This window comes from Prosopis cineraria, unplaced genomic scaffold (genome assembly GCF_029017545.1).
Source record: "Prosopis cineraria cultivar Desert tree isolate PC_DT_omini unplaced genomic scaffold, ASM2901754v1 PC1932, whole genome shotgun sequence".
Taxonomy (NCBI): Eukaryota; Viridiplantae; Streptophyta; class Magnoliopsida; order Fabales; family Fabaceae; genus Prosopis; species Prosopis cineraria.
This window is the reverse complement of record NW_026557257.1, coordinates 1-25,803: the sequence shown is the minus strand read 5'-3', so window position 1 is coordinate 25,803 and position 25,803 is coordinate 1. Positions and strand designations below refer to the sequence as shown.

Here is a 25,803-nt window from a genome sequence, read left to right as displayed (position 1 = left end):
TAACCCAAATTAACTATTAAATTTAAATTGGGATGTTACAATCCCCCTCCTTTTAAAAATTTGTCCTCAAATTTGAAAGTTAATAACTAGTAACTACTCTTACTTAATCAAAAAGAGAAGGAAATCACGTCGCATACTGTCCTCGGTCTCCCACGTAGCATCACCTGGAGTTTGTGCCCTTCCAGATTACTTTTAACCAATCTAATGGTCTTGTTTCTTAATTGCTTGTCCTTGTAATCCACAATCCTTCTTCTGGTTCAGCTCTGAATGTCAAATTCTCCTGAGTTCAAATCTCCTCGGGTTCAATTATATGGGAAGGATCTGGTTGATACTTTTTTAATTGTGATCATGAAATACATTGCGTATACCAGCAATTTGGGGGTGGTAATGCTACTTGGTACGCTACTGGTCCAACTCATTTTAAGATCTCAAAAGGCCCCATAAACCTTGGTGTCATTTCTTAGCCTTATAGCTCTTCCAACACCCAGTACTGAGAGATTTTCAAAAATACAATGTCACCTACTTCAAACTCAAGCGTCTTCTCCTCTTATCCGCATAACTCTTTTGTCTACTTTGAGCTGGAGTAATTTTTGCTTGATTAAAGCAATCTTTTGGGTAGTCTCATCAACAATGTCTGGCCCTAAAACAGTTCTCTCACTTAATTCGTCCAACACAGTGGCGATCTACATTTTCTTTCATACAATGCCTCATAAGGTGCCATCTGAATGCTAGAATGAAAACTATTATTGTAGGCAAATTCAGCTAATGGCAAAGTGACTATCCCAATTACCTCTAAGCTCAATGGCACAAGCCCCTCAACATATCTTCAAGAGTTTGTATGGTTCGTTCCGTTTGCCCATCGGTCTGGGGGGGTAAGCAGTGCTAAAACTCAGACGAGTACCCATGGCTTCCTGTAATGACTTCCAAAAGTTTGATGTGAATCTCGGATCACGATCAGAACAAATACGATTTTGTCGGCACGCATGCAATCTCACCACTTCTCTTATGTAGATTTCAGTTAATTTTTCAAGAGAATACGTGATATTGTTAGCAAGAAAATGAGCTGATTTGGTGAGTCGATCTACGATTACCCATATAGTGTCATGACCAGAAGATGTTCTAGACAATCCTGTAATAAAGTCCATAGAAATGCTGGTCCATTTTCCACTCTGGAATATCAAGAGACTGTAGCATTCCAGCTGGTTTCTGATGCTCAATTTTTACTTTCTGGCAAGTCAAACAACGAGTTACATGTTCAGTTACATCTCTTTCATCCTTGGCCACCCCAACCACGTCTTAAGTCATGATACATCTTAGTTGCTCCTGGGTGAATGGTATATTTACTCTGATGAGCCTCCTCAGTAAGATATTTTTTCAATCGAGCATCAGTAGGCACACCACTCTAACCTTTATATCTTACGACATCATCATCGGTCACATCAAAATGTTCAGCCTTTCCAGCCCAATCTCTACCCTAATCTTATTCAAATGGTCATCCTTCTGTTGTTGCAATTCTGATTTCTTCCAAAAATTATTTTCAATTCAGTATTGTAGAGCAGCCAATGAATTCTCGACTACTTCTACATTTACTGCATGAAAACTACTCCATAATTCATGTTCTCTGACCATCATGTGAGCAAGATGCACAAGCTTCCCTGCTTAGAGCGTCGGCGACTACGTAGCTTTCCCTGGATGATACTTTAACTCAAAGTCATAATCCTTCAAAAACTCAATCCATCTGCGCTGTCTCATGTGAGCTCCTTTTGATCAAACAATATTTTAAACTTTTATGATCACTGAAGACCTCAAAAGAAGAACCATAAAGATATGCCTCCAAATCTTCAAGGCAAATACCACAGCAGCAAGCTCCAAGTCATGAGTAGGGTAATTTTTTCTCATGAGGTCTCAACTGTCGAGAGGCATAAGCCACTACTCGATCATCCTGCATCAATACACAACCTAAACCTTTCTTATAAGAAGCATCAGTATATAAGGTATAAGGAGCAGTTGGAACAGGTAAGGTGAGCACCGGTGTGGTGGTCAACCTCTTTTTTAGCTCCTGGAAGGGCAACTTCACACTCATTCGTCCAAATAAATGGAGCATCTTTCCTAGTCAACTTAGTCAAGGGCATTGCAATTTGTGAAAAACCCTTAATGAAACGACGATAGTAGCCTGCAAGACCTAAGAAACTCCTAATCTCTGTCACACTTCGAGGTTGTTCCCATTTCATCACTGCATCTATCTTACTAGGGCCACCGCTATCCCTTCTTCTGAAACAACATGGCCTAAGAATTTAACTTCTTTAAGCCAAAAATCACATTTACTCAACTTGGCATAGAGCTTGTGCTCTCTTAATATCTCTAAAACAATTTTAAGATGTCTAGCATGGTCCACCTCATCCCGAGAATAAATAAGTATGTCATCAATAAAGACTACAACAAATTCATCGAGATAAGGCCTAAAGATTCGATTCATATAATCCATGAAGACAGCTGGGGCATTTGTTAACCCAAACGGCATCACCAGGAACTCATAGTGCCCATATCTAGTCTTAAAAGCAGTTATAGGGATATCCTCTGCTCTAACCTTCAATTGATGATACCCTGATCTTAGATCAATCTTAGAAAACACCGCTGAATTGACTAATTGGTCTAACAAATCATCAATTCGAGGTAAGGGGTACTTGTTCTTGATGGTTACCTTATTCAATTGTCTATAATCAATACACAATCTAAGCCTTCCATCTTTCTTTTTCACAAACAGTACCGGTGACCCCCATGGTGATACACTCGGTCTGATAAACCCTTCTCTAACAACTCTTCAATTTGTCTCTTCAACTCAGCTAACTCCAATGGAGACATCCTATAGGGTGCCTTAGAAATAGGCCCCGTACCAGGTACGAGTTCAATCGAGAACTCAACCTCTCATTCTGGAGGCAAATCGATCACTTCAGTAGGAAAGATGTCAGGGAATTCTCTCACTACTGGAATCTGATTTACACCTTCTTCAATCTCTGCCTTAATTGAGAAGAAAATCATAAAAACTTGATAGCCCTTTCTTATACACTGTTCTACTTGAGCGGCAGACAACAACATAGAACTTTGGGACTCTACAGGAGTTACATAAGAGCTGAGAGTGACACACTCTTTTTCTGACAATCAAGTACAGCTCCATTTGCAAACAACCAATCCATCCCCACAATAACATCAATCCCAGACAAAGACAAACAAATGAGGTCTATAGTGGTCTTTCGACCCTCATACTCAACCTCTACATTTAGACATGCCTTAGCAGTCCTTACAGTCAAACCAGCAGGAGTAGAAATCTTCACATCAAAAGGTAAGGTACACACAGGCAATTTACATCTTTTCATACATTCATCAAACACAAAAGAGTGTGTAGCACCCGAATTAAACAAAGCACAAACATCATTATCAAGGATTCGGATTATACCTCGGATAGCATTAGGGTTATTAGTAGCCTTCGACCCAGAGAGGGCATACACTCGTGCTGGTACTGTAGGTCTCTGATCATTACCCCTATTCTGATTTTGATAGCAGAATCGAGCAATATGACCAGGCTTCTGGCAGATGTAACAAACCCAACAATCACCAGAATGAAACTTCCCACACTTACTGCATGCTTGATTACTAGCAGCACCGAAAGTAGGAGTAGAGGTTGCTGGGCTCCTGTAGGACCCCTGACTCCCACTCTGATTCCCTCTGTAGCTTTGGCCCTTATGGTAGTAGCCCTTCTTCTTCTGATTTCTAAAGTCTCCAAAGATTTGACTGCTCCTCTTCTCTACTCCACCAATGGGTCTGGTGTGGATAGGGGGCTTCCCATGAGGTTCTTTCCTCCTCTCTCTATCAGCTTCTAATCTAGCCTCTCTCTTCCTCCGAGAAATTATTTGAAGCTTATTGCACATCTCACTGAATGTCTTGATCTCAAAAGGGGCTAACTGTTCCCTTAGATCAGGCCTCGCCTTCTCTAGTAATCGTTCAGCCATCCACTCTGTATCTTCATGTTTTTGGAGATAAGTGGAGTATTTAGATAATTCTGAGAATTGTTTAATAAATTCATCCTCATCTAGATCACCCTGGCGGAATGCATGAAACTCAGCCTCTTTTTCTGCTCTCAGTGCAGTAGGAAAATAATTCTCGAACAATATGGCTTTAAAATCTTCCCAAGTAAGAGAGAATTCATCCTTCGGTCCTGATGTTTCCCACCATTTCTTAGCACTCTTCTGTAGTAGGAATATTGCCAGCTGTACCTTTTGAATAGAAGTGCACACAACCATACAAAAAATACTCTCCAATTGATCTATCCATTCTTCAACCACCGCTGGCTTAAGATTTCCATCGAAAGTAGGAGGATTAAACTTACGAAAAGTACTCCAGATCTTTGTGATCATGGATGTCTATTGCTCAGAGTGGAGACTCACATTCTTCGGACTAGTCTCATGGTGAGAATAGGAAGGTGAGCCTTCATCAACAGATTGGCTCGCATTAAATACCTTGGTATGGCTTCCTTCTTGTTGGCCATTTCCCTCTCGGTTGGAATTCTCCTTATATTGTCTTAAAGCGGCCAACTCTTCTTCTTATCTCTTTATGCGGTCACTAAGATTATATAGTAGATCCATCATTTGTCTCATGGTTGGCTCATCCTGCCTTAGTTGTGACTGTATGGGCTCGCCCTGCCCCATTTGTTGCTGTGTGGGCTCCGGTTGTGGCAGTGAAGGTATGTCATTTCCTATTGGCTCTATAGAATCACCGACAATTTCGCCACCTCTCCTAGTTTTGGACACCATCTCTCCCCTCCTAAAGGATGGAAGTCACATATTAAGTTAACACTAACCTCAAGACAAGAAAAATAATGGAGAAGCATTATGATTTAATAATGTATATTGTCAATAAACTAGGTTAATATATAACAATTTCATAATTTATAAGAATTGGAAACATGTAGCTCTGATACCAAAATTTGTAACACACTAAATTTTTTTTTAAAAAAATAATTTAACTCAACCATAGTTGGGTTACAGTCACCCAACACATTTTTTTTATATCAATAATTTCAATATAAAATATTTTATAATTGGCTTCAACTCGCACAATACAACATTTCATATAAATTTTTACCTCCCACTGCCACTAGGCTAAATCACATTTGTCCATCCTTATACTCCCAACAAGTAAAATAAACAATTTAGTCAATTTTCAACACAAGCCAGTTATTTGGCCTTATAATCGTGCCATTTTAACCAATCCAAAGTAAACCAAATATTAAAATTACAGTCATCCAAATTGTACCAAAAATAGAAATAGTTTAAAAGGCATGATTACATTTATATATTCATATAATTGACAATAAATAAAAAAGTCCTAATATTGGCAATATAACACATTATAAATCATAAATTAAATACCCAAAGAGACAGTGGATCTATAACACTAAGCCTCTGGGACTCCTCCACGTGTCACTCGTGGCTCTTCTCCTGAAAATTGTTAACCACATAATGAGACTCAAAAGTCCCAGTAACCAAAGCCAATTTATGATAGTGTATACAAACAGTTAAGTGTGTGCTTACTAAGTGAGAATAAAAAATAATATAATTCCAACAAATATAAGAAATATTACAATACACACAAATAACCATCCTTATATCCCTCCATTAACCTCGAGCCGTAGCCCTCACTCGGTACTAAATTACCCGGCCAAAAGTAGATTAGCCCGAGCCCTTACAAGCCACCTATTGAGCTCCAATAGGGGCGTACCACGTGGCACATAAATACAAAAACAATAGCAAGTCTCCCAACACCTCCCACAATAATCAAACAAATTCATAATAATATTGCACAATATACAATATAAAAAAATTCATAATTTTCTCAATAATCACCCAATTAACATGAAGTAACACTAATCATAAATTAAAAGCATGGTTACCTTGTGGCTTTTTCAATAAATTATTTCTTAAAATTTCTCTCTCACCACAATCTTCACCAGTAATACAATCTACAAATAACATATTAGTTATAAATATTAGTTTCAATTTTTGAAACTAATAAAATAATTCTAATAATAGAATTAAAAATATAACATAATTCCTAATCTCAATCTTAATACAAATCTATAGTTAATACTATTAAGTAAAATTTTTTAACTCCTCTTTTAATTATCAATAAACATTAATAATCTAAAAATCAACTTCTAAACTAATTTCTATTATCAAAATTTTCTTTTTATTTCATAAATTCATACCTAAAATACTCAAAAATTAAAAATTGAGTCTCTAGCTTAGAATCATAATCCTATAACCATAATAATTCATTTCTCATCCCAAATAATCATCTAAACCTCAATAAATCAACATATATTTTCAGATCTAGTTTAGAATTTGATCCATAAGCCACAGATTCAAAGATCATCAATAAATTTATACTCTAGAATATTTATTATACTATTGAAAACCTCAAAAATCATATTTATTCAACATAAATTCATCTCTCTTCCAGATCTTAAATTTTCTACCACTACAAACTCAGAAACCAAAGAAGAAGAATGACTAAGAAAAATTTTAAAACACTTACTTAGTCTTGAAAAGCTTAAAATCACACCCTAAATATCCTATTAAAAACTCTTACCTTAAAAATTTAGATATTTCGCACCGGCGACTCGCGTCTCTCCGCCTCAGCTCGCGCGCAGGAAAAGAATTGAAGAAATGAAAGGAAACGGGTGAGTTTTATAAAAATTCAGTGGGTCCCACATTTTTTTAAAAATTATTTCCTCTCCCTTCTTCTTTTTTTTTATTATTATTTTATTTTACTATTGATGCGGCGGCCGAAAGCATTCACGTTTTCTTCCTTCTTCTCCCTTTTTTTTTGCATACCTTTTCCCTTTTTTTATTATAATAATAATTTAATAATAATTTTTTATTATTTTTTTAATTAATTTTTTTAATAATTTTTTTAAAATTTTTTTAATTTAGAATTATATCCTAAATTAAATTTAATAATTATTTTCTACTAATTTTCTTACCTCTAAATATTATTATTTATTTTTTTTAAATTTTTATTAACCCAAATTAACTATTAAAATTTAAATTGAAATATTACACTTCCAATGTACTCTTCAGGGCTAGCCAATCATGATGTTAACAAGACTACGATTGATGTGTCGAGAGCCCTGTTGTCGTTGCTACTCCACTTACTTCAATCCAAGAACAAGCAAACGAGAGAAGGAATGAAGGGAAGAAAGGGAGAAGAAAGAGGGGTATTTTTTAAAATTATTAAAAAATATTAAAAAATGATGAAACTCATTAAAAATATTAAAAAAATCAAATGTGGCCCCATTAACTATGAAAACTAAAAGAATAGATGATAGGATGATAGAATGAAAATCTTAATGATTGAGGGATATAAATGACCTTCTTTTAACTTTAGGGGTGACTCTAACCCCTTTCATTTAATTGAAGAGCATTTTAGACCCTTAATCTCAAAAAATATAATAAAAAAATATTAAATAAGTCTCACTATTATATTTTATTATGAAAAGATTGTTTTAAAAGATTCATGTGAGCCTCACTAATGAATTATTAAAGCTAGGGGCATAGAGGATACAAATCTGTGGTTGAGAGATAAAACTAACTTTAAATTAAGTTTAAAGTTATTTGTGAACTTTCGTGTATGATTCAGAAATATAAATAGCTGTTAACCCTTGAATAAACCATGAGGAATAATTCATTTAAAAAAAGTTTAACTTAAAGGAATGTACTTAGAATCGCTTCGTCCCTAGATTTTGCGAGGGTAGAAAATGCACCCTTTTCAAATCAACCACGAGCCTCCCTCTTTTCTTTTCTTTTGTTTTTATTTTTTTATTTTTGGGTAGGTGAATCTCTCTTTACTTCCACGACACATACTGCTACAATATTCTTTAGGTAAGTAACACCCCTTTTGTTTATTGGAAAGATGAAAATTAGGGACCCCCTCATGCCATTAATTATAAGTAAAAATCTTAAATTATAAAAATATCAATAATAGATTATGATCCTTACTTGAAATTAAAAACATACATAAATTTACCAAATTTTCCTTCACTTGAAAAATAAAAAAATGACACTGTCAAAATTACTATCATGGGATGAAAATATTGTTAATATCAGTTGAGAAATCAAGACATAATAATTGGGAATGTAATGTTTTCTAGTATAAAACTAAAATTCACTTCTAAAACTTTTCAAGGACATTTGTGAATATATAACAGTCACTTAAAAATTTTTTAAAGTTACTTATGAATATGATGAATTCAATTATTTATGAATTTTTATACTTGTTAATATATAGGTACACTACTTAAAAAAAGAAACTATTAAAATTATCATAGGATGAAAAGATTGTCGATCTTAATTGAAAAATTAAGGAACAAAAGTTGAAAATAGATTTTTTTCGAGTATGAAACTAAAATTTACTTTTAAAATTTTTTAAGGACACTTGTAAAAATACAATAGTCTTTTAAAAATTTATTAAAGTCACATTTAAAAAGCATTTTAGACTATTAACATTTTTTAATTTCAAGTAAGGACCATAGTTCACTATTGAAATTTCAACAATTTAGGACCCTTAGTTATAATTAATTGATTTAGGAGGTTCCTGATTGTCATTTTATCTTGTTTTTGTGGCAATACAAAGCACCACCAATTATTATAGTGTAGGTAATTTAGACAGCCCATCTTATAGAAGTCAAGGTTAATTCGAGCTTGTTTGATAAGCTTGAACCATAAAAAGCTTATCTGGATAAGTTGAATTCGAACATATCTAACATTTTGACATATTTATGCCCCAAATACATGAATTATTAAATATTTTTTATTTTAAGGCAAATTCCAATTTTTGCCTTACAAGGAACTATTGTTGTTGTTATAAAAAATATATATATAATACACTTCATGAACACCTAAAAAATATGGAAGAATCAATTTTATACGAAAAATGTTGGTCATAAAATTTAAAAATCAAGATTATTAAAACACATTTTTAAAATTATTTTAAGATAATTTGTAATTTAAAAAATATAAAAATATATCAATATGAAACTTTTAAATTTCTTAAAAATATCTATAACAATATATATATATATATAAATATATAAATTCTAAGGAATTAAAAAAATGCAAAATGTGAGTATTATCTATTGTGGGAGCTTTATTTGGGGTTTCAATGATAAAGTAAAATTTGTTTCAACATTCATGACTGAGGCCTTTCCATTCAAACGAACCTTAATGCTTGCAATGTATGTAATATTTGGGACTGATTGTCAACTCCTCTAGAATTGTGTTCTTTGCAGTGTGCCTGACTTGATTTATTCATGAAATCATTGAAACCTTTACATCCAAGGTTGGGTTTTCCCTAACCTTTACTCCTCGATGGTAATTGTGTAGTTGATTTTCTAGCAGCTGATACTCTTAAATGAATGAGCCCTATGAGCATGTGGGGTGGGTCTCAACACCATCACTCTCTTTGTCCTTTCTCCTAATAAGCTTAGATGTGATGGAAGCTTTGATTATTGAGGCGGATACTTCGAGTCGAGCTACCAAGATGGGTGTTGGTTAATGCGTTTCTCTTTTTGTAGTTGTCTTTTTAACTCTCTTGTTTTTTTTTGTTCCTGCTTTGTTGTTGCTGTTTCCTTTTGTTCCTGGACTCTTTTTTATGATTCAATAGAAGTATCCTTAGCCCCCCTCCCCCAAAAAAAAAATTCTAGGGAATTAATTAATGTGTAATGCAAATGCATTCAAGTGTTTGGGAATGATACTCGTCGTTTGGCGCCACGTAATCGAATGATGACCAACAGAGATATATATATATATATATATATATAACTGGCCATGTGACGCCAGGAATCTCCCTCCACAACTTGCTCATTGCCTTTGCCCACTCGGCGACGGCAAAGAGACACTAAACAAAACATGACAAACAAACCAGAAATGGATCCAAGAGCAACAGAGCAACAAAAAGATCAGGTCAAAAAACACAGCAAGCAAAGTGATTCTCCCTCTCGACTCAGTTACACTAATCATACTTAAACCAGTCTAAAACCAGCATTGAACTTGTATATATATGAACTCAAGATTGTCATGAAACAAATTAGCGAAACTTCCTACCATCATTATAGGTCACGAGTGTTAGATTATTTATTATTTGGTTTACCATTACCAAGTGAAATGATCTGCTGCTGGTGATTTATTTTAACAATGTATTCTATAGATTTAGCAGGTGTGATGCGAGAGATTCATGGAAAGTAATTAGTTACGCAATGTAATGTATGGACGATGGCAGAAACGGAAAGAAAAACTTTTTTTAAAAAAAAAAAGAAGAAGAAAGAAACTATATCAAATTGTATGAGATCTCACTAATCAACTCCATCTCTTAATCCTTAATTAGGCTCTTTCTTGATCTTCATCCTTGTGTCGAACTCCAGCGTCAGTTGAAATCACATCCTCTTTCTTCTCCCTCTCGTTAAGTTTCCGAAGAGCTTTCTCCAAATCATTTTTTAGTTCTTCAAACTTTTTCAGTAACTTTCGAACTCGACGTCGATGATGGTGGAGGACCATCCTTAACCGCATTTTCTCGTCCATAATATTCACCATCCTAACTCGAACTAGTTGCAATTTTTTTTCACACTCCTTAAATTGCATTACCACCACGTGCGCTCTTATTTATAGACCTCTTGATTAGGGTTTTATTCCCTTTTCAAATTCCCATTTAAATTTGAGATAATATTGGTCTTTGAAAATTAATTAATTATTATTATTTTCAGTTCAAATTTTATATTTTCAATGTCATTTCAGATATCTAATCTAATATTTATATTCAACCTTAATTTTTTAAATTTTATTTTTTATTAAATTTTATTTTATTTAAACAATATAGTTTAGCTTTATTTTATATTTTATTTGAAAACCAATTAAAATATTCAAATAATTTTTTTTTATTTTTCAAAGAAAAAGTTTCATAAATTAACAATAAATAATTCAATTATACATTTAAAAGAAAGCTATAGTTATTAAATATTCATTAGCTAACAATAGATTAGAGATTTCACACGTCGGTTAAATTTATTATAAAATTTATTTGGTAAATTATAAAAATTAAATTTCATCATACTTGTATTGATATATAAGACAAAACCTTAAATATATGCAAATAAAAAAATTAGATATATAAAGTTGATTTAAAAAAATATGGTATATAATAAGAATATTCAGCTGCCGATTTCAACACGTGGTGCTTAATTGGTGAGCGGTTGGAAATTTAGATTTTTAATTAAATTTATTTAAATATTTTACCATAATCACCATAATTTGTTGGCATCAGAAAGAAATGTATTTAGGTCTTGTTTGTTTAAAATTAAAAAAAATAATTTTTAGGTAAAATGGTATAATATGGGATAAAATATAATTAGGTTTAATTTAAGATATTAAAATTATCCAATAAAAATATTTAAATAAGGATATTGATCCATTAAATTAGCTTTAATTATTTATTTTATTATTATCTTAGATATCGGTATCTTTAATATTTAATTTAGATTTAGGATTTGGGATTTGAATTTAAATAAAGATACTTCAAATCCCAAATCATAAATCTAAATTAAATATTAAAGATACCGATATCTAAGATAACAATAAAATAAATAATCAAAGCTAATCTAATATATCAATATCCTTATTTAAATATCCCTAATGAATAATTTTAATATCATAAATTAAACTTAATTATATTTTATCCCATATTATATCATTTCTCAAAGATTTTATAAAAAAATATTTATTTCATAGAAAATTTATAAAAATCAAACATTATTTTATATCTAATTACTATAATAATAGAAAGGTGATTACTAGTTAGTTATTTTTAAATTTTATGATATCTTGCTCAATTTTATTTTATAAAAATAATTATTATTATATTATTTTAAAAATTTATGATATTTTTATACATCCTACTTCTTTAAAACACTTTCTCTTATCAAGGAATGAGAAAAACCAAACCAAAATCAAAAACTGAATCCAATTGTTATTATTTGATTAGGGCTATTTAGTTTTTTGGTCCAATTCAGTTTTTTTTAATATTTTAATTGATTAGTTCGATTCGACTAATAAGATTTAAAATCAAATATATCAAACCAATCAAATTATTATTATTATATCTATATATATATATTTGTAATTTGTTAATTTATAAATTATTTTTAGTTTATTAATTACTTTATTTTATTTTATTCTTTTTAATTTTCTATTTAAATAAAAGTAAATTTATAATATGATAAGTTAAAATCCTAACCCCTCATTAAATTCAGCTACTATCACTTTATAAACCTAATTTTATATATAGGCCTAGTCTATTTTAGTAGAAAAAATAATAAAATTAGTCTAAGTCCAAGTAATCTAACATGAAACTCAAAATTAAATTAACTGATCAAACCAAATTGTCAAATTTTAGTTCATTCTTTGTTCAATTCAATGTGGTTCATATTTTTAATGTTCGGTGGATTGGTTTTACACACTTTGATATCAAATTGATCGATGCTCACCCCTACTCTCATATACCGTATTTGATTATTTTAAAAAATTACTCAAAGAATTTCAGAAAATAATTATAAATTATTTTTTATTCTAATTATTCTCAAAAGTTTAAGCAAACATCATAAAACTTAAAAAATAGATTTAAAAAAATAAATAATTTTTTTATAAAATAAGTTAAAACAAACGGGTTTATAATTGATATTTAATCATTGTTATTTTTTTTTTGCCAACCATTTTTATTGTTATATCATGCATTTAAATTTTTTTATATAACATTTGATCAATTTTCATCCCAATCACTTATAATATAATTTTAATTTATAATAATATCAACATGTTTTTATCCTAGTTGATTTTGAAAGCATTCCATCATGTACAAAAAATATAGGAAAAATGACAAATTAATTTTACGAAATGGTATAATTTTTCTAGAGTCTCAAGGAATGTTTCTGTCATTAAGAAATTATAGCAAATGACACTTCTACTCTTTATTCATATTAAAAAAATTTGTAATTTTTCATTCATAACTTTTGTTCATATATTAACAACTTTTATTGTTAAATTCACAACAATTCAATAGTCATTCATAATTTTATATCTGCAGGTCCTGATATACATCAGGTGTTAAAAATTCATAATTTTTCATTTACAGCTTCTTTTTTTTATTAACAGTTTTTATTTCTAAATTTACAATAATTCAATAGTCATTCACAACTTCACATATGTAAGTCTTGATATGCATCAGGTATTAAAAATTAATAACTTTTTATTTACAACTTTTATTTCTAAATTCATAATAATTCAATACTCATTTACAACTCCAGGGATTTTTATTTTGGTTGAGAGCAATTTGATCATTTCTTTTAATTCTCCAATGACAAAAAATTCCACGAGACTCCAAGAAAATTATGCCATTTCATGAGACCAATCTGTCATTTATATAATTTAAATAAATTTTTCTATCATTTTTTCAAAAATATATGTTACTAAAAAAAATGGAAAACATACCGTGACCTTATGCATATTATTTTCACATGTGTCCTTTTTCTTCTTCTTATTCTTTTATTCTTTCCTCAGATTTAAACTTTTTTTCTGTTGGCCTGAGCTTTAAACATTCATGAGTAGTTTCAAATCCTTGCAATGGGGAATTCATGTTTATTATAGTTTTTTTTTTTAACCATCCATGTTAAATATAGTTAGGAAAATAAAAAAAATGTTTATTCAAGACTGAATATAGTAATAAAAAAAAGGAATTCACTACTCTTGTTATTATCAATATTAATTATAAAATTTATAATAAATTATATCATTTAGAATGATAAATAATGCAGAATATTCTTCCCATTTTATATAACACGAAAGTTCACTTCATTTTATAATAAAATCATAAGCAAATAAGAAGAACACAAATTACTCGTGCATTCACGGTGTCATGTCTTTTATTTTATTGTTTCATTATTGTTGTTATTGTTGGCCAAGTTAGTAGCAAATTATCATAAAAATCTTAACAAATAATAACAAGGAATTCAATATATAATCTATAAAAGAATTTAAAAGGCCCTTTTAAATACCGTTTACGTAAAAAAATTTAATAATATATATGTATGCAATAAAATCATTCTTTTAATATTTACTTTTTAAAATAAAATCAACAGGTGATTGTGTGATTATGATAAAATCATGATGTTTTTAATTGCAAATAAAATCATGCTTTTAATATGACACAGCTTCCAGAAATGAGAGGCTTCCAAATGTGCTCTGAAAAGTCCTCCCCTCGCGCCCCATGGTTCAATATCACAATATGCATGCATCATGCTTTTAATGTTGATTTTTCTCCAATCAAATTTCAAACACTTGAATATTATAATTATAAGTATAAGTATAAGTATAAATATAACTCGTTGCATTTAACTAAATAATGAAGTGAGGAAAACAATTACTCAATTGTTAATATTTAATTTTAGAAATGATAAATCAAATCTTTTTTTTCTCTTGTCACCACCCTTATCCGCACGTCTATAATCTTCACCATCTTAACTCAAACTAATTGCAAATTATTTTTCACACTATTAAAGTGCATTGCCACCACAAACCCTCTTATTTATAGACCTCTTGAATAGGGTTTTATTCCTTTTTTAAAATTGCATTCTTGGTTAAATTTGAGATGATATTGATATTTCATGATTAATTAATTATAATTAATTTTAGTTCAAATTTTTTATTTTCAATGCCTTTTCAGATATCGAATCTATTAGTTATATTCAACCTAAAGTTTTTAAATTTTTATTTTATTTCAACAATATTGTTTCGTTTATTTTATACTTTATTTTAAATAAATTAAAATATTCAAATAATTTTTGTTTTGATTTTTCAACTGAATAGTTTCATGAATTAACAATAAATAAGTTAATTATACATTTATAAACAAGCTATAGTTATTAATTATTCATTAACTAACAAAAGATTAGAGATTTCACTCGTCAATTAAATTTATTATAAATTTTAATCGGTAAACTATAAAATTTTAAAATTATAAAGATCTGATGAGGATATTTTCTTCAATAAAATTGATATATAATAAGAAAATTCAGCTGCTAATTTCAACATGTGGTACTTAATTGGTGAACAGTTGGAAATTAAAAGTTTTAATTAAATTTATTTAAAAATTTTACCATAATTATCCTAATTTGTTGGCATCAAAAAGGTATGTAATAACAAGGAGAATGACAAGTAAAGACCTTATAAGAATATTAGTGTCAAATTAAAAATTTTTCAACAGTAATGTTCCCAAATTCAATATTCATTCTCCTAGGTTTTAGTACTAAATTTTTTTATTTGGTATTAATATTTTACAAAGTCCTTACTTGTTATTCTCCTTGATTGTTGATATTTCGTCATTTTTATTGTTATATGGTGCATTTTATTTTTTTTATATTAAACATGTTTTATCCTGTTTGATTTTGGAAGCATTTTATTATGCACAAAAAATATTTATAAAACATATGTTACTCAGAATTTTTGTGTGGAAAACGTGCCATGGCCCCCTTGGGCTTATGCATATTATCTTCACAGGTCTTGTTTTTCCTCTTCTTATTCTTTTATTCTTGGGGAAATTATGAAATTTGTGATGATATTTAACTTCTTGTATTTTTTTTTTTTGGGCCACTGAACTTCTTGTATATTTAAACTTGTGAATTTTCAAAGCAGAAGAGAATTTTTTATTTGCTTTGGTTTTCAACATTATTTGTAAATTAACAGTTTAATTCAATGTGATGAGATGTGATTAGAGAAAAGGACTTTTGCACATGTAACCCATTTAATATGACCAAACAAAGATAACAATCTAACATTTCAAATATTTAGCAATGTGGCTGGATTAATATATTAGTTAAATTAAAATGATAAAAATGCCCCTTCTCCTCAAATTTGAAATATATTATGCCCACGAAGCTAATTGTAAAGTATTCAAAAGTATTCAAAGATTGGATATATGATTGTAAATGGGCTACAACTATAACCATTTAGTTATGGGAGTTTTGTTATTCTATTACACAAGTTTTTTATTTGTTTTGGGGATAAAAGAAAAAATCTCATCCCAATTGATTATAAATGGGCCACATTTCAAAATTTTTAAAAACTTCTTCTATAATTTTTTGTTAATATATTTTTTAAGGCCATTGGGCCAATTTACTCTTAGAAAAAATACAGGGTATTTGATTAGAGCTAATTTTATATTTTAATATTTGTTATTTCTTAATAATTATTTTTAAAATCCTCTTCTATAAATATTATTTTCTACTGGTCCTTTTTTATCATTTCCCTCTATTCCTCGATTAGATAACGGTAGTTGGGCTGGCCCATTTCATTGGACCAGATTTAATAACTTCAAGCCCAAATAATGACAGTTGCGTTGTGCTTTCCCCTCTTTTAGCCCAACACAACCTCCATGGATAATTGGCAAACAATGTCTTAAAAGTTCTGGAAAGGAAAACTTAACATTTGATTTTTATAATTTGCGTGATTACAGTTCCAAGCCCCTCTCTCTCTGTTTTTTTTTTCCTTGTTCGGTCTGCAACATTAGTCATATTTTCATAAGAATGTCAATGTGACACAAATGATATTAAAAATACTAACATATTATTGATATTATTAGTTTAGTGACAAAGTATTAAATTATTGTTGAGATGAACTTTCTAATAAAAAAAAAAACTTTAAACGTTCATGAATAGTTTCAAATCCTCACAATAGGGAATTCATGTTAATTATAGTTATGAAAATAAAAATAAAAAATGTTTATTCAAGACAGAATATAGTATTAACGAAAAAAAGGAATATACTTATCTTATTATTATCAATATTAATTATAAAATTTATAATAAATTATATTATTTAGAATAATAAATAACGCAGAATGTTCTTCCCATTTTATATAACACGAGAGTTCACTTTATTTTATAATAAAATCATACACAACTAATAAGAACACAAATTATTCTTGTATGCATGGTGTCATATCTTTTATTTTATTTTATTGTTTCATTATTGTTGTTATTGTTGGCTAAGTTAGTATCAAATTATCATAAAAACATGAACAAATAATAATAATGAATTCAATATATAATCTATAAAAGAATTAGAAAGGCCCTTTTAAATATCATTTACATAAAAAATTTAATAATATGTGTGTGCATAATAGAATCATGCTTTTCATATTGAATTTTTTATAATAAAATCAACAAATGATAATAATAAAATCATGATTTGCAAAAAAAAGAAAAGAAAAGAAAAGAAAATCATGCTTTTAATATGTCCTCAGAAAATTCCTCTTCTCGTGCCACGCATGGTTCAATATACATGTATCATGCTTTTACTATTGACTTTCCTCCAATCAAATTTGAAACACTTGAATATGATAATTATAAGTATAAATAGAACTCGTTATATTTAAAAAAAATAACGAAGTGAGGAAAAAATTACTCAATTGTTAATGTTTGATTGAAGAATTGGTAAATCAAACCCTTCAAGCTTAAGTTTTTCCTTTCTCCCTTCATCATTAGCTTAGCTCCATTAAAATCAATTTTCTAATCAAATCTCAACACCTAGCCTTTTCTTTTTCACTACATTGTTTACTTAAATGTAATGAGTTATAATTATATTTATGCTAAAATTTAAACGCTGAGATTTGATTATAGGATGAATTGTAATGAACGCAAGCCAGTAGACCTATGTTTTGTTATTTTGCAAAAGGTGGAATGCAATTCACAGTATTATTTTAATTATATAGCATATAATGCAAATACTGCATTCTTTAAAATATGCATGTGTCAATATTTGTCCTGTCTAGAAACAAGCTAATGGGAGGCCAAATAATAATTCAGTGAGAGCAGATATTCTTGTTAAATCACTACTACAAATCTGCAAATATAAGATGCCTCATATAAAACGATTGTAAGAAATTCATCCTAATCGACAATTGGTTCATAATTACAATCATTGTTCAACATTTATCCTAAAAATATAAGAGGCCTCATATAAAACGGTTGTAAGAAATTCAACCCATTATTTTTATCCCAAAAATTGTCCCTAATCCTGGCGCTATACTGATTGTAAGTTAGAATTAGATCAACAATACAATAAAAATTCTTCCCTCATTTCAACATTTCTTGCAACTTAATTTATGCCAGTTTTTGAATTTTTTTTATTGTACATATATATCTTTTTTTATTGAAGATAATTTTATTCGAAATATAGTCATGTGTGATATCTCCCTCAACATGATTAATAATTCTTGATATCTTTAATTAAAAGCCGAACTGTTACTTTGCTATTTTATTCATACAATTCATAATAAAGTTTTTATGATTTTATATTGTTTGTTTAATTCATTATTGATATAAATTAGAACAATGTTAGAATACATCATATATTTTATTACCATGGTTTTTAAAAAATATAACACATTTATAATAAACACTTCTTTATGTAACTTTTCACAAATTTGAGCAAGTCAAACTCCAGTTGTTTGGTAAATAAGTTAGTTATAATTTTTTATAGAGTAAAAATTAGAGTACAAAATACTGATCATCCATTTAAATTTGTTTAATTTTATAAAGGTTCAGGCTTAAAAATTAAGATTTTTTTATGTAATTAGACTTTTAAACCTGCCTTATAAAAATGAGTTTGGGCTTGAGCGGCTTCCTAAGCTTTTTTTTAAAAAAATAATATTGAAACATACAACTTAGAGAGTAAATCATTTAATTTAGCTAAATTGGGATGAGGATAATTGAGGTAAATGCTGATTTCTTAACAGTGAGGGATGGATTTATAAAGGTCATTACCTGTAAATTCGGTTTTAGCCCCATTAATGTTAGATACTTGACCATTGCCTCTATAATCTCTTTCCCTTCCTATATGAACAAAGTAGCTTGCTAATTAAAAAGATATTATAAAACTTGAGTCCTTTTTGAGCTTATCATTAATACTGAAGACGGTTAAAATGATGAAAAACTAGTAAGAATAAAGGGAGTGATTGATAAGACCATGCACATAAGATTAGTTTACTTCACTTTTATACATAATGGCGCCACTCACAAATGATGACAGCATCGTCAACTAATAGAGTAATAGACTTGCTTTTGAGGACCGCAACCTTTTATTTTCAGATGAAGACTAGGGAAATTTGGATTAATGAAGATTTTTATGTTCATTTTAAATTTAGAAAAATATGTTTTATTTATTTTCTAAAATATTATAAGGATTTGGATTTGTTTGATTTATTTTAAATTTTAAAATACTTTAATTAATTTATAATTTCATAATGTTGAATTTTATTTTAATTTTTTTGAAGAACAGGCTAATGGCCCCAACTTTGAGCTTTTTTTTTTTAATTGTGCACTAGTATTTTCTTGTTAGAAGTAATCTTTGAATCATTTAAATAAGAGTTGATCTTAAAAATTGTCAATTTTAAAAAAACTATCAAACCGAGCTTATGAATACAAACCTATAAGAGTTGGGGTAGCACTTTTACTAACTCTAAACAAAATAAATAATAGAGACTTTTTCTTGTTTTCAAACATACATATTACTTCAATTGTTAACACTTTTACTTAATTGTATAAAAAAGTTAAATTTACCATCTCGCATCATTATCTAATCTCTCTCCAATCTAACAAATTTTAAATAATTAAGTATGCTAATATTTAGATAAATATTTTTTTAAAATATTATATTAGAAGCAATAAAATTTAAACTAAATTAAACATGTGTTATATTGATTAATTTATCCTTATTATATTAAATTCATAATTTATCAAATTTCTTTTGCATCTATATTTAAAATATCATTTAACCCAATCTATGAAGTTAAAATGTAAACAAATTACTACATAAATAATTTCACATAACTAAATTTTTTTAAATAATTTTAAAACTAAAAATGCATTGAAATTATTTTTGGTAAACTAAATATTTTTTAAATATTTCATTAATGATTGTGTAGATGTGCTGAACCTTCTCCTCATAAAATTAGGAATTTCATCCACATGTAAACATTATTATACAGGCTCATTCTCTCTTCTATAGAGACTAAAATTTATCTTTGAATCTTATATTTAAAAGGGCAAAGTCTTGCACTCACTTTTTGGCCAAGTTTGCTTTGAATATATTATGTAAGTTTTAATTTTTTAATCAACCCCTGCCTTATTGTTTGAAGGCAGTGGATGATGATAAGAGGGTTATTTAGTAGGTTTTCTTACAAGCTATTTTTGGTTCTTTTATTTATTTTGTATTCAAAAAAAAAATTACATTAACGTTAGAAAGGGCTATTTTAGTGTGATACTAAGTTGCTAACTACATAAACTTAAAGAAAAATAACAATTAAGAACTTCTGTATGAAATTTATATTAATTAAGGATTAGTTATTGTCAAAATTTAAATGGATACTTGTTAATTTAAATTAGTCTTTTATCAACAAGTATTCATTCGGGTTTTATAATAATTCATTTTAAATTAACAACAATCCATTCAGATTTGTTTTTTTTTTTCGAGTTTTGATAACAAATGATTCTTAATTGATATAAATTTTATATAGAGGTCATTGATTGCTATTTTCTCTAAACTTAAATAATGTTGATATCATATTACATAAAAATGTGAGTAGTTGTAATAAAAACTTATAATTCTTTACCATTTAATGATATATTATTACTAATGCACATATTTTTTCTAGAATTTGTCATCTCATGTGCTCCATAAAGTTGTTTTAATAATAACATCATGTTATTTTCTTCCATTTCAAAAATTATTTTATAGTCCTATAATTTTGATAAGGAAAAAGACTTTTCCCAGCTGACCGTAGAAAAATTCCTATGATTTTGGATAATGCAAAATGGATAAAAAAGGAAATTCCTGAAAAATGGGAGGCGGTAAAAAAACGTGAGAGTAGATAAACAAACAGGAAGAGGTGGTCTATATTTATTTCAATCTGATCCGTCGCTTTCAATCTCAACCCTGCACTAAATTTCCTTTGGGTTTCTGAAGAATCTCGATTTTTGCTAAAATTTCTACAATTGCCTCAAACTACGATTTTTAAAATAGACCGAACAGAGAGAAAGAAATTGTTTTTAGCGTACGTCCTACTAAATTTTACTAACTTCCATTCAGAGTTCACCTTCTGCTCAGTAGGAGCTCGTTGTAATTCCTAGTCATCAGTGTTAGGTGAAGTTCTTCTTGTTTTCCTAAAATTTTCTCGTTATTTATTTTTTAGTTTGGAATTTAATTTTCCTGTCGAGACTTTTCCCCCTGGTTTAGGGCTTCAAACAAAGCAGTAAGCGAAGAAACATCAGTGTTGCTGCTTGGTTGCGTTGATTCACGAAGTTATTTCAAGCTATGAACTCTCCAACCCATCCCCCTTCATCTTCCTCTTCTTCTTCCTCGTATGCGTTTCGTCCTCCTCCATTCCTCACTCATGCTTCTCGTAATTGCAAGTTTCCTCTGTAAGTATTCCTTTTGGCGCCGGAAATTTATATTAAGAAGTTAGGAATTTTATATTCATAAGCTAGATGGTTCCCACTTGTTTGTGCGTTGTCATTTCCTTAGTTCTTGTCATGTATTTTGTAGGGAATGAGTATATTCTTTTGACTATTACCAACTGACGGGATCTTCTGATCTTAATTTTGAAATGTTAGTGCTGGCTTTTTCATGTTTTAACTACTGAGATTTAGTGCTTCTCCGTCAAGCTGCACGTTTTCTATTGGAATTAATGTTGTTGACGATTGGCGGATTTTCTGTACTACAATGCTATGCAATTTACTGCCAATTTCTATAGAAGATTTTGTCTGTCTTCTTCAATGCTATAGTTTTGTTCGAAAATTAGATTGATGATTTGCTTCCCACTATTCATTCAAGCTCAATTATTATTGCTTTCCTGTTTTTTCCCAATATTTTTGTGTTGTTAGTTATAACCCCCTCAGTTCATTGTTCCTGGTATTTCACTAGTTTGGTTCAATCTTATCGCCAGAAGCACTCTTTTAACTTCATTTAGTAAATTTCTATGTCAAATATTTTACTATCAAATCTCAAGATCAATAAAATATTCTCAAGGTCTTAATATTCATTTTTCCACAGGTTGTTGCCACAGGCAATCCGTACTTCCCAAAAGATGTATCGCTGTTCTAGGGCCCATATGGAGGCTCCTATTAACGCTAGCCCCTCAAAAAATTACATAATGACCAGATGTTCTCATGGATGGTCTGGCGCACAAGCTTTTTTTTCCAAGCAATCAATCAACAAGCACTTGTTGCCAGCGGGAGCTTTATCAACTTCAACAACTCAAACTGTTTCTGGTACACCTCTTGTTGGCGACGATAAGATTGGTGTACTATTGCTAAACCTTGGAGGTCCAGAGACTCTTGAAGACGTGCAGCCATTTTTGTTCAACCTTTTTGCTGACCCAGTAATATTCTATCTTTCATGCACAAGACATCTAGGCTGAACTCCCTTTTTTATAAAATAATATTCAACCTCTTTAAATTGATATTAATCTAAAATTTTCTATTTCTTATTCATTATTATGTAGGATATTATACGGTTGCCAAGGTTGTTTGGTTTCCTTCAAAAGCCGTTGGCCCAATTTGTGTCTGTTTTAAGAGCACCAAAGAGCAAAGAAGGCTATGCTTCAATTGGTGGTGGCTCTCCTCTTAGACGTATAACTGATGCACAGGCATGGCACTCAGAAAACATGATTTTCATCTTAATTAGTAAAAGTAATTAGTAATTACTATTGCTTTACTCTGAACTTGTCAAATGCTGCATTGGAGTCTGGAGAACTTGAAATTTCAGTTTATCAATGAGTGAACTATATATGTTGGTAAGATTGTTCATATGCCTAATGTATGTGGTTGATCTTTCTTCAGTTTTCAAAGTATTAATAATTTATAAAGTGATACACAAGCACAATAGTTGATGGTGAAGAATTGTAGAGCTTACTAAAGAAGTCAGCTTTGAACTTTTATTCTCCAAGCTCCTCACTGTTGAAGTTAAGCTTTCTTACGTGCATTTATTATTGAGGCTGAATCACTTCTCTCATGACAAATTTAAAATTGTTGATTTGTGTACTTTCAATTTTTTTTTTTTTTTTTGTAATCTCATCTATATTTCAATTAATTCTTTCCTGCCATTTCAAGTAAACTTTTGAATTTTTAACCAATCTGTGGAGAGAACGATGTTCAAATCCTTACCAATGAAATTGAACATTATCTACGTGTTTAATGCTATCTTCCGCAGGCTGAAGAGTTGAGAAAATCTCTTTGGGCAAAAAATGTTCCTGCAAAGGTTTATGTTGGCATGCGTTACTGGCATCCATTCACTGAAGAAGCTATTGAACAGGTATTGGTTAACTTGATTTTAGATGACAAAATAAACACTGAACAACATTTTATTGAATGTTTGCTACTTTTGAATCTTCTACCTTTTTATTGTTATATATCTAAGTTAAAACTTGTTGCTGCAAGATTCATCTTTTAAAGGGAAAGCCCGTAAAATTTTTTACATATGATGTCATCACATGTTGCTTGATATACTCTTAAGTTTTAACTCAAATATTAACTGGTTGAACATTAGGTATATATAAACTTTGATGGCTTTGATGCAGCTATTGCTTTTCGCCATATTGATATTCCTTTGTTGATACCTTATATCTGAGTTCTATGCTTAATTATTTTTCAGAATGATTCAATCTAGTTCAAAATAATATGAAGTCCTATTCTACTTTGCCAAAGTAACCAACACAATTTTATTTGTACTTTTCTTTTTGGGATTTCATTTCTGTTTGATTATAGTATTCCCCCCCTTCAAAATATACTGTGTAGATTAAAAGGGATGGAATTACAAAGCTTGTTGTTCTTCCACTTTATCCACAATTTTCAATATCAACCAGCGGTTCGAGCTTACGTCTTCTGGAGAGTATATTCCGGTAACCACTAGAAAATTTGTTATCACATCATGATACACCAAAGATATAGACTGACATTCTGTTATAATTGTAAATTATTAAATATTAAACTATTCTTCAGTGAGGATGAGTATCTAGTCAACATGCAGCACACTGTAATTCCTTCATGGTACCAGCGTGAAGGATACATAAAGGCCATGGCAAATTTGATTGAAAACGAGTTAAATAGTTTTGACAACCCTAAGGAGGTACTGTATCTTTTATGATTTAGTGATTCAGATGAAAGGACTATGTTCTGTGGTATTTTTTCTGTTAGCATTGTCATATTTTGTTGAAATATTGACAGCGTAATTTATGTAGTCAACATCGTAGTTATGCCTGGGTGAGCTGTGTTATATTTTCTGTTAGCATTCTGATATTACTGAAATAATGACAGCATAATTTATGTAGCCAGCCACATCTCAGTTATGTCTGGGTATAGTGATTTTTTCCTGTTAGCATTCTCATATTTTATTGACATAATGACATCCTAATTTATGTAGTTAAAATGCCTTGTCTATTTCTGGTTAAAATAACAGCCGTACTAGTAACTCATAACAGCCATACTGGACACTGGTAGCTGATAACAGTACGAATTGTAACATGGCCTTTTGAGGTGTTCGAGATATTCTGAAATGCAATATGCTAACCTTTTTGGTTGGTTTTTTATGAGAAAAAATTGTGCCTATCAACAAAATATGGTTGTTCTCTTATTTCCTTACTCGTCGTCGTAAGTTTTTCCTGAGGAATTCTTGTTATGCTTGTGCTTGTGCTTGGGAGTCATTTGATTGTCTGCCTGTATCCCTGTTATCCTTAGTAATTGAAATTCTGATAACAGGTGGTGATATTCTTTAGTGCGCATGGAGTTCCACTTGCATATGTGGAAGAGGCTGGTGACCCATACAAGGCAGAGATGGAGGAATGTGTGGATTTGATTATGGAAGAACTAGAGAAAAGGAACATAACTAATTCCTACACCCTCGCGTATCAGGTACCTTGGGTCATGGGTCATTCGATCTCTTGTAGGTCTTATTTCATATAAACCAATAGGCAGTATTGGTTTATGCTATGAAACGTTGCATGCTTCCTGGCCTGTATTTATCTAAATATATGAAATATGGTATGGAAATTCTAACTATAAGAACGGGAATTTTTGCTAGCGTTTAAAATTTCGAGAGCAAAGAGTTAATCTAAATACTTATTGTTTCTTGTTATGCTTTATGTTGCTAGTTTGTAGTCCTCAACTGGACTCACGAATTGAAAGCTATTTTCAGAATGAGCAATCTTGGGCCATTATTTTCTAGCTGTTAGCATGATTTAGTCACATGTGGAAAGCTCTTTGCGAGTAGTCTACCTGACTACCTTTTGAGAAAAATCTCAGGACCCTTCAAATACTACTCAGGGCAGCTTTCTTGCATAACGTTAAATTCTCAACCAAGTCAAAGTGGTGGTGTAGATTGTTTTATCTTTTCCTGAGTAGTCTATTTGTAGACCTAGCTTTGTCATCCTACCCTCAAAGCATGATTTGTGACTCTGAGATTCTAGTGTAATCATTGTTACAGAGTAGAGTTGGACCAGTGGAATGGTTGAAACCTTATACGGATGAGACGATAATTGATCTTGGAAAGAAGGGAGTGAAAAGTCTGCTGGCTGTGCCAATTAGGTAATATTAGCCTTCCGTTTTTGTGATATTACCTTGCTCCTATCTTTATACTTTCTGGCTTCTTTCTTCAT

The 25,803-nt window shown here is 30.1% G+C and overlaps 1 protein-coding gene across 1 annotated transcript; it reads left to right on the top strand.

The window, feature by feature from the left end:
• Positions 1–21,142: 21,142 nt before the first annotated feature.
• LOC129301161 (ferrochelatase-2, chloroplastic-like) lies at positions 21,143–25,776 on the top strand. Its single transcript, XM_054939730.1, has 9 exons — positions 21,143–21,296; positions 21,390–21,574; positions 22,206–22,533; positions 22,657–22,800; positions 23,364–23,465; positions 23,948–24,051; positions 24,152–24,278; positions 24,908–25,060; positions 25,632–25,776. The coding sequence occupies exons 2-9, from the start codon at positions 21,468–21,470 to the stop codon at positions 25,734–25,736; spliced, it is 1,170 nt and encodes a 389-aa protein (XP_054795705.1). The 5' UTR covers positions 21,143–21,296; positions 21,390–21,467; the 3' UTR covers positions 25,737–25,776.
• The last annotated feature ends 27 nt before the right edge of the window (positions 25,777–25,803 follow it).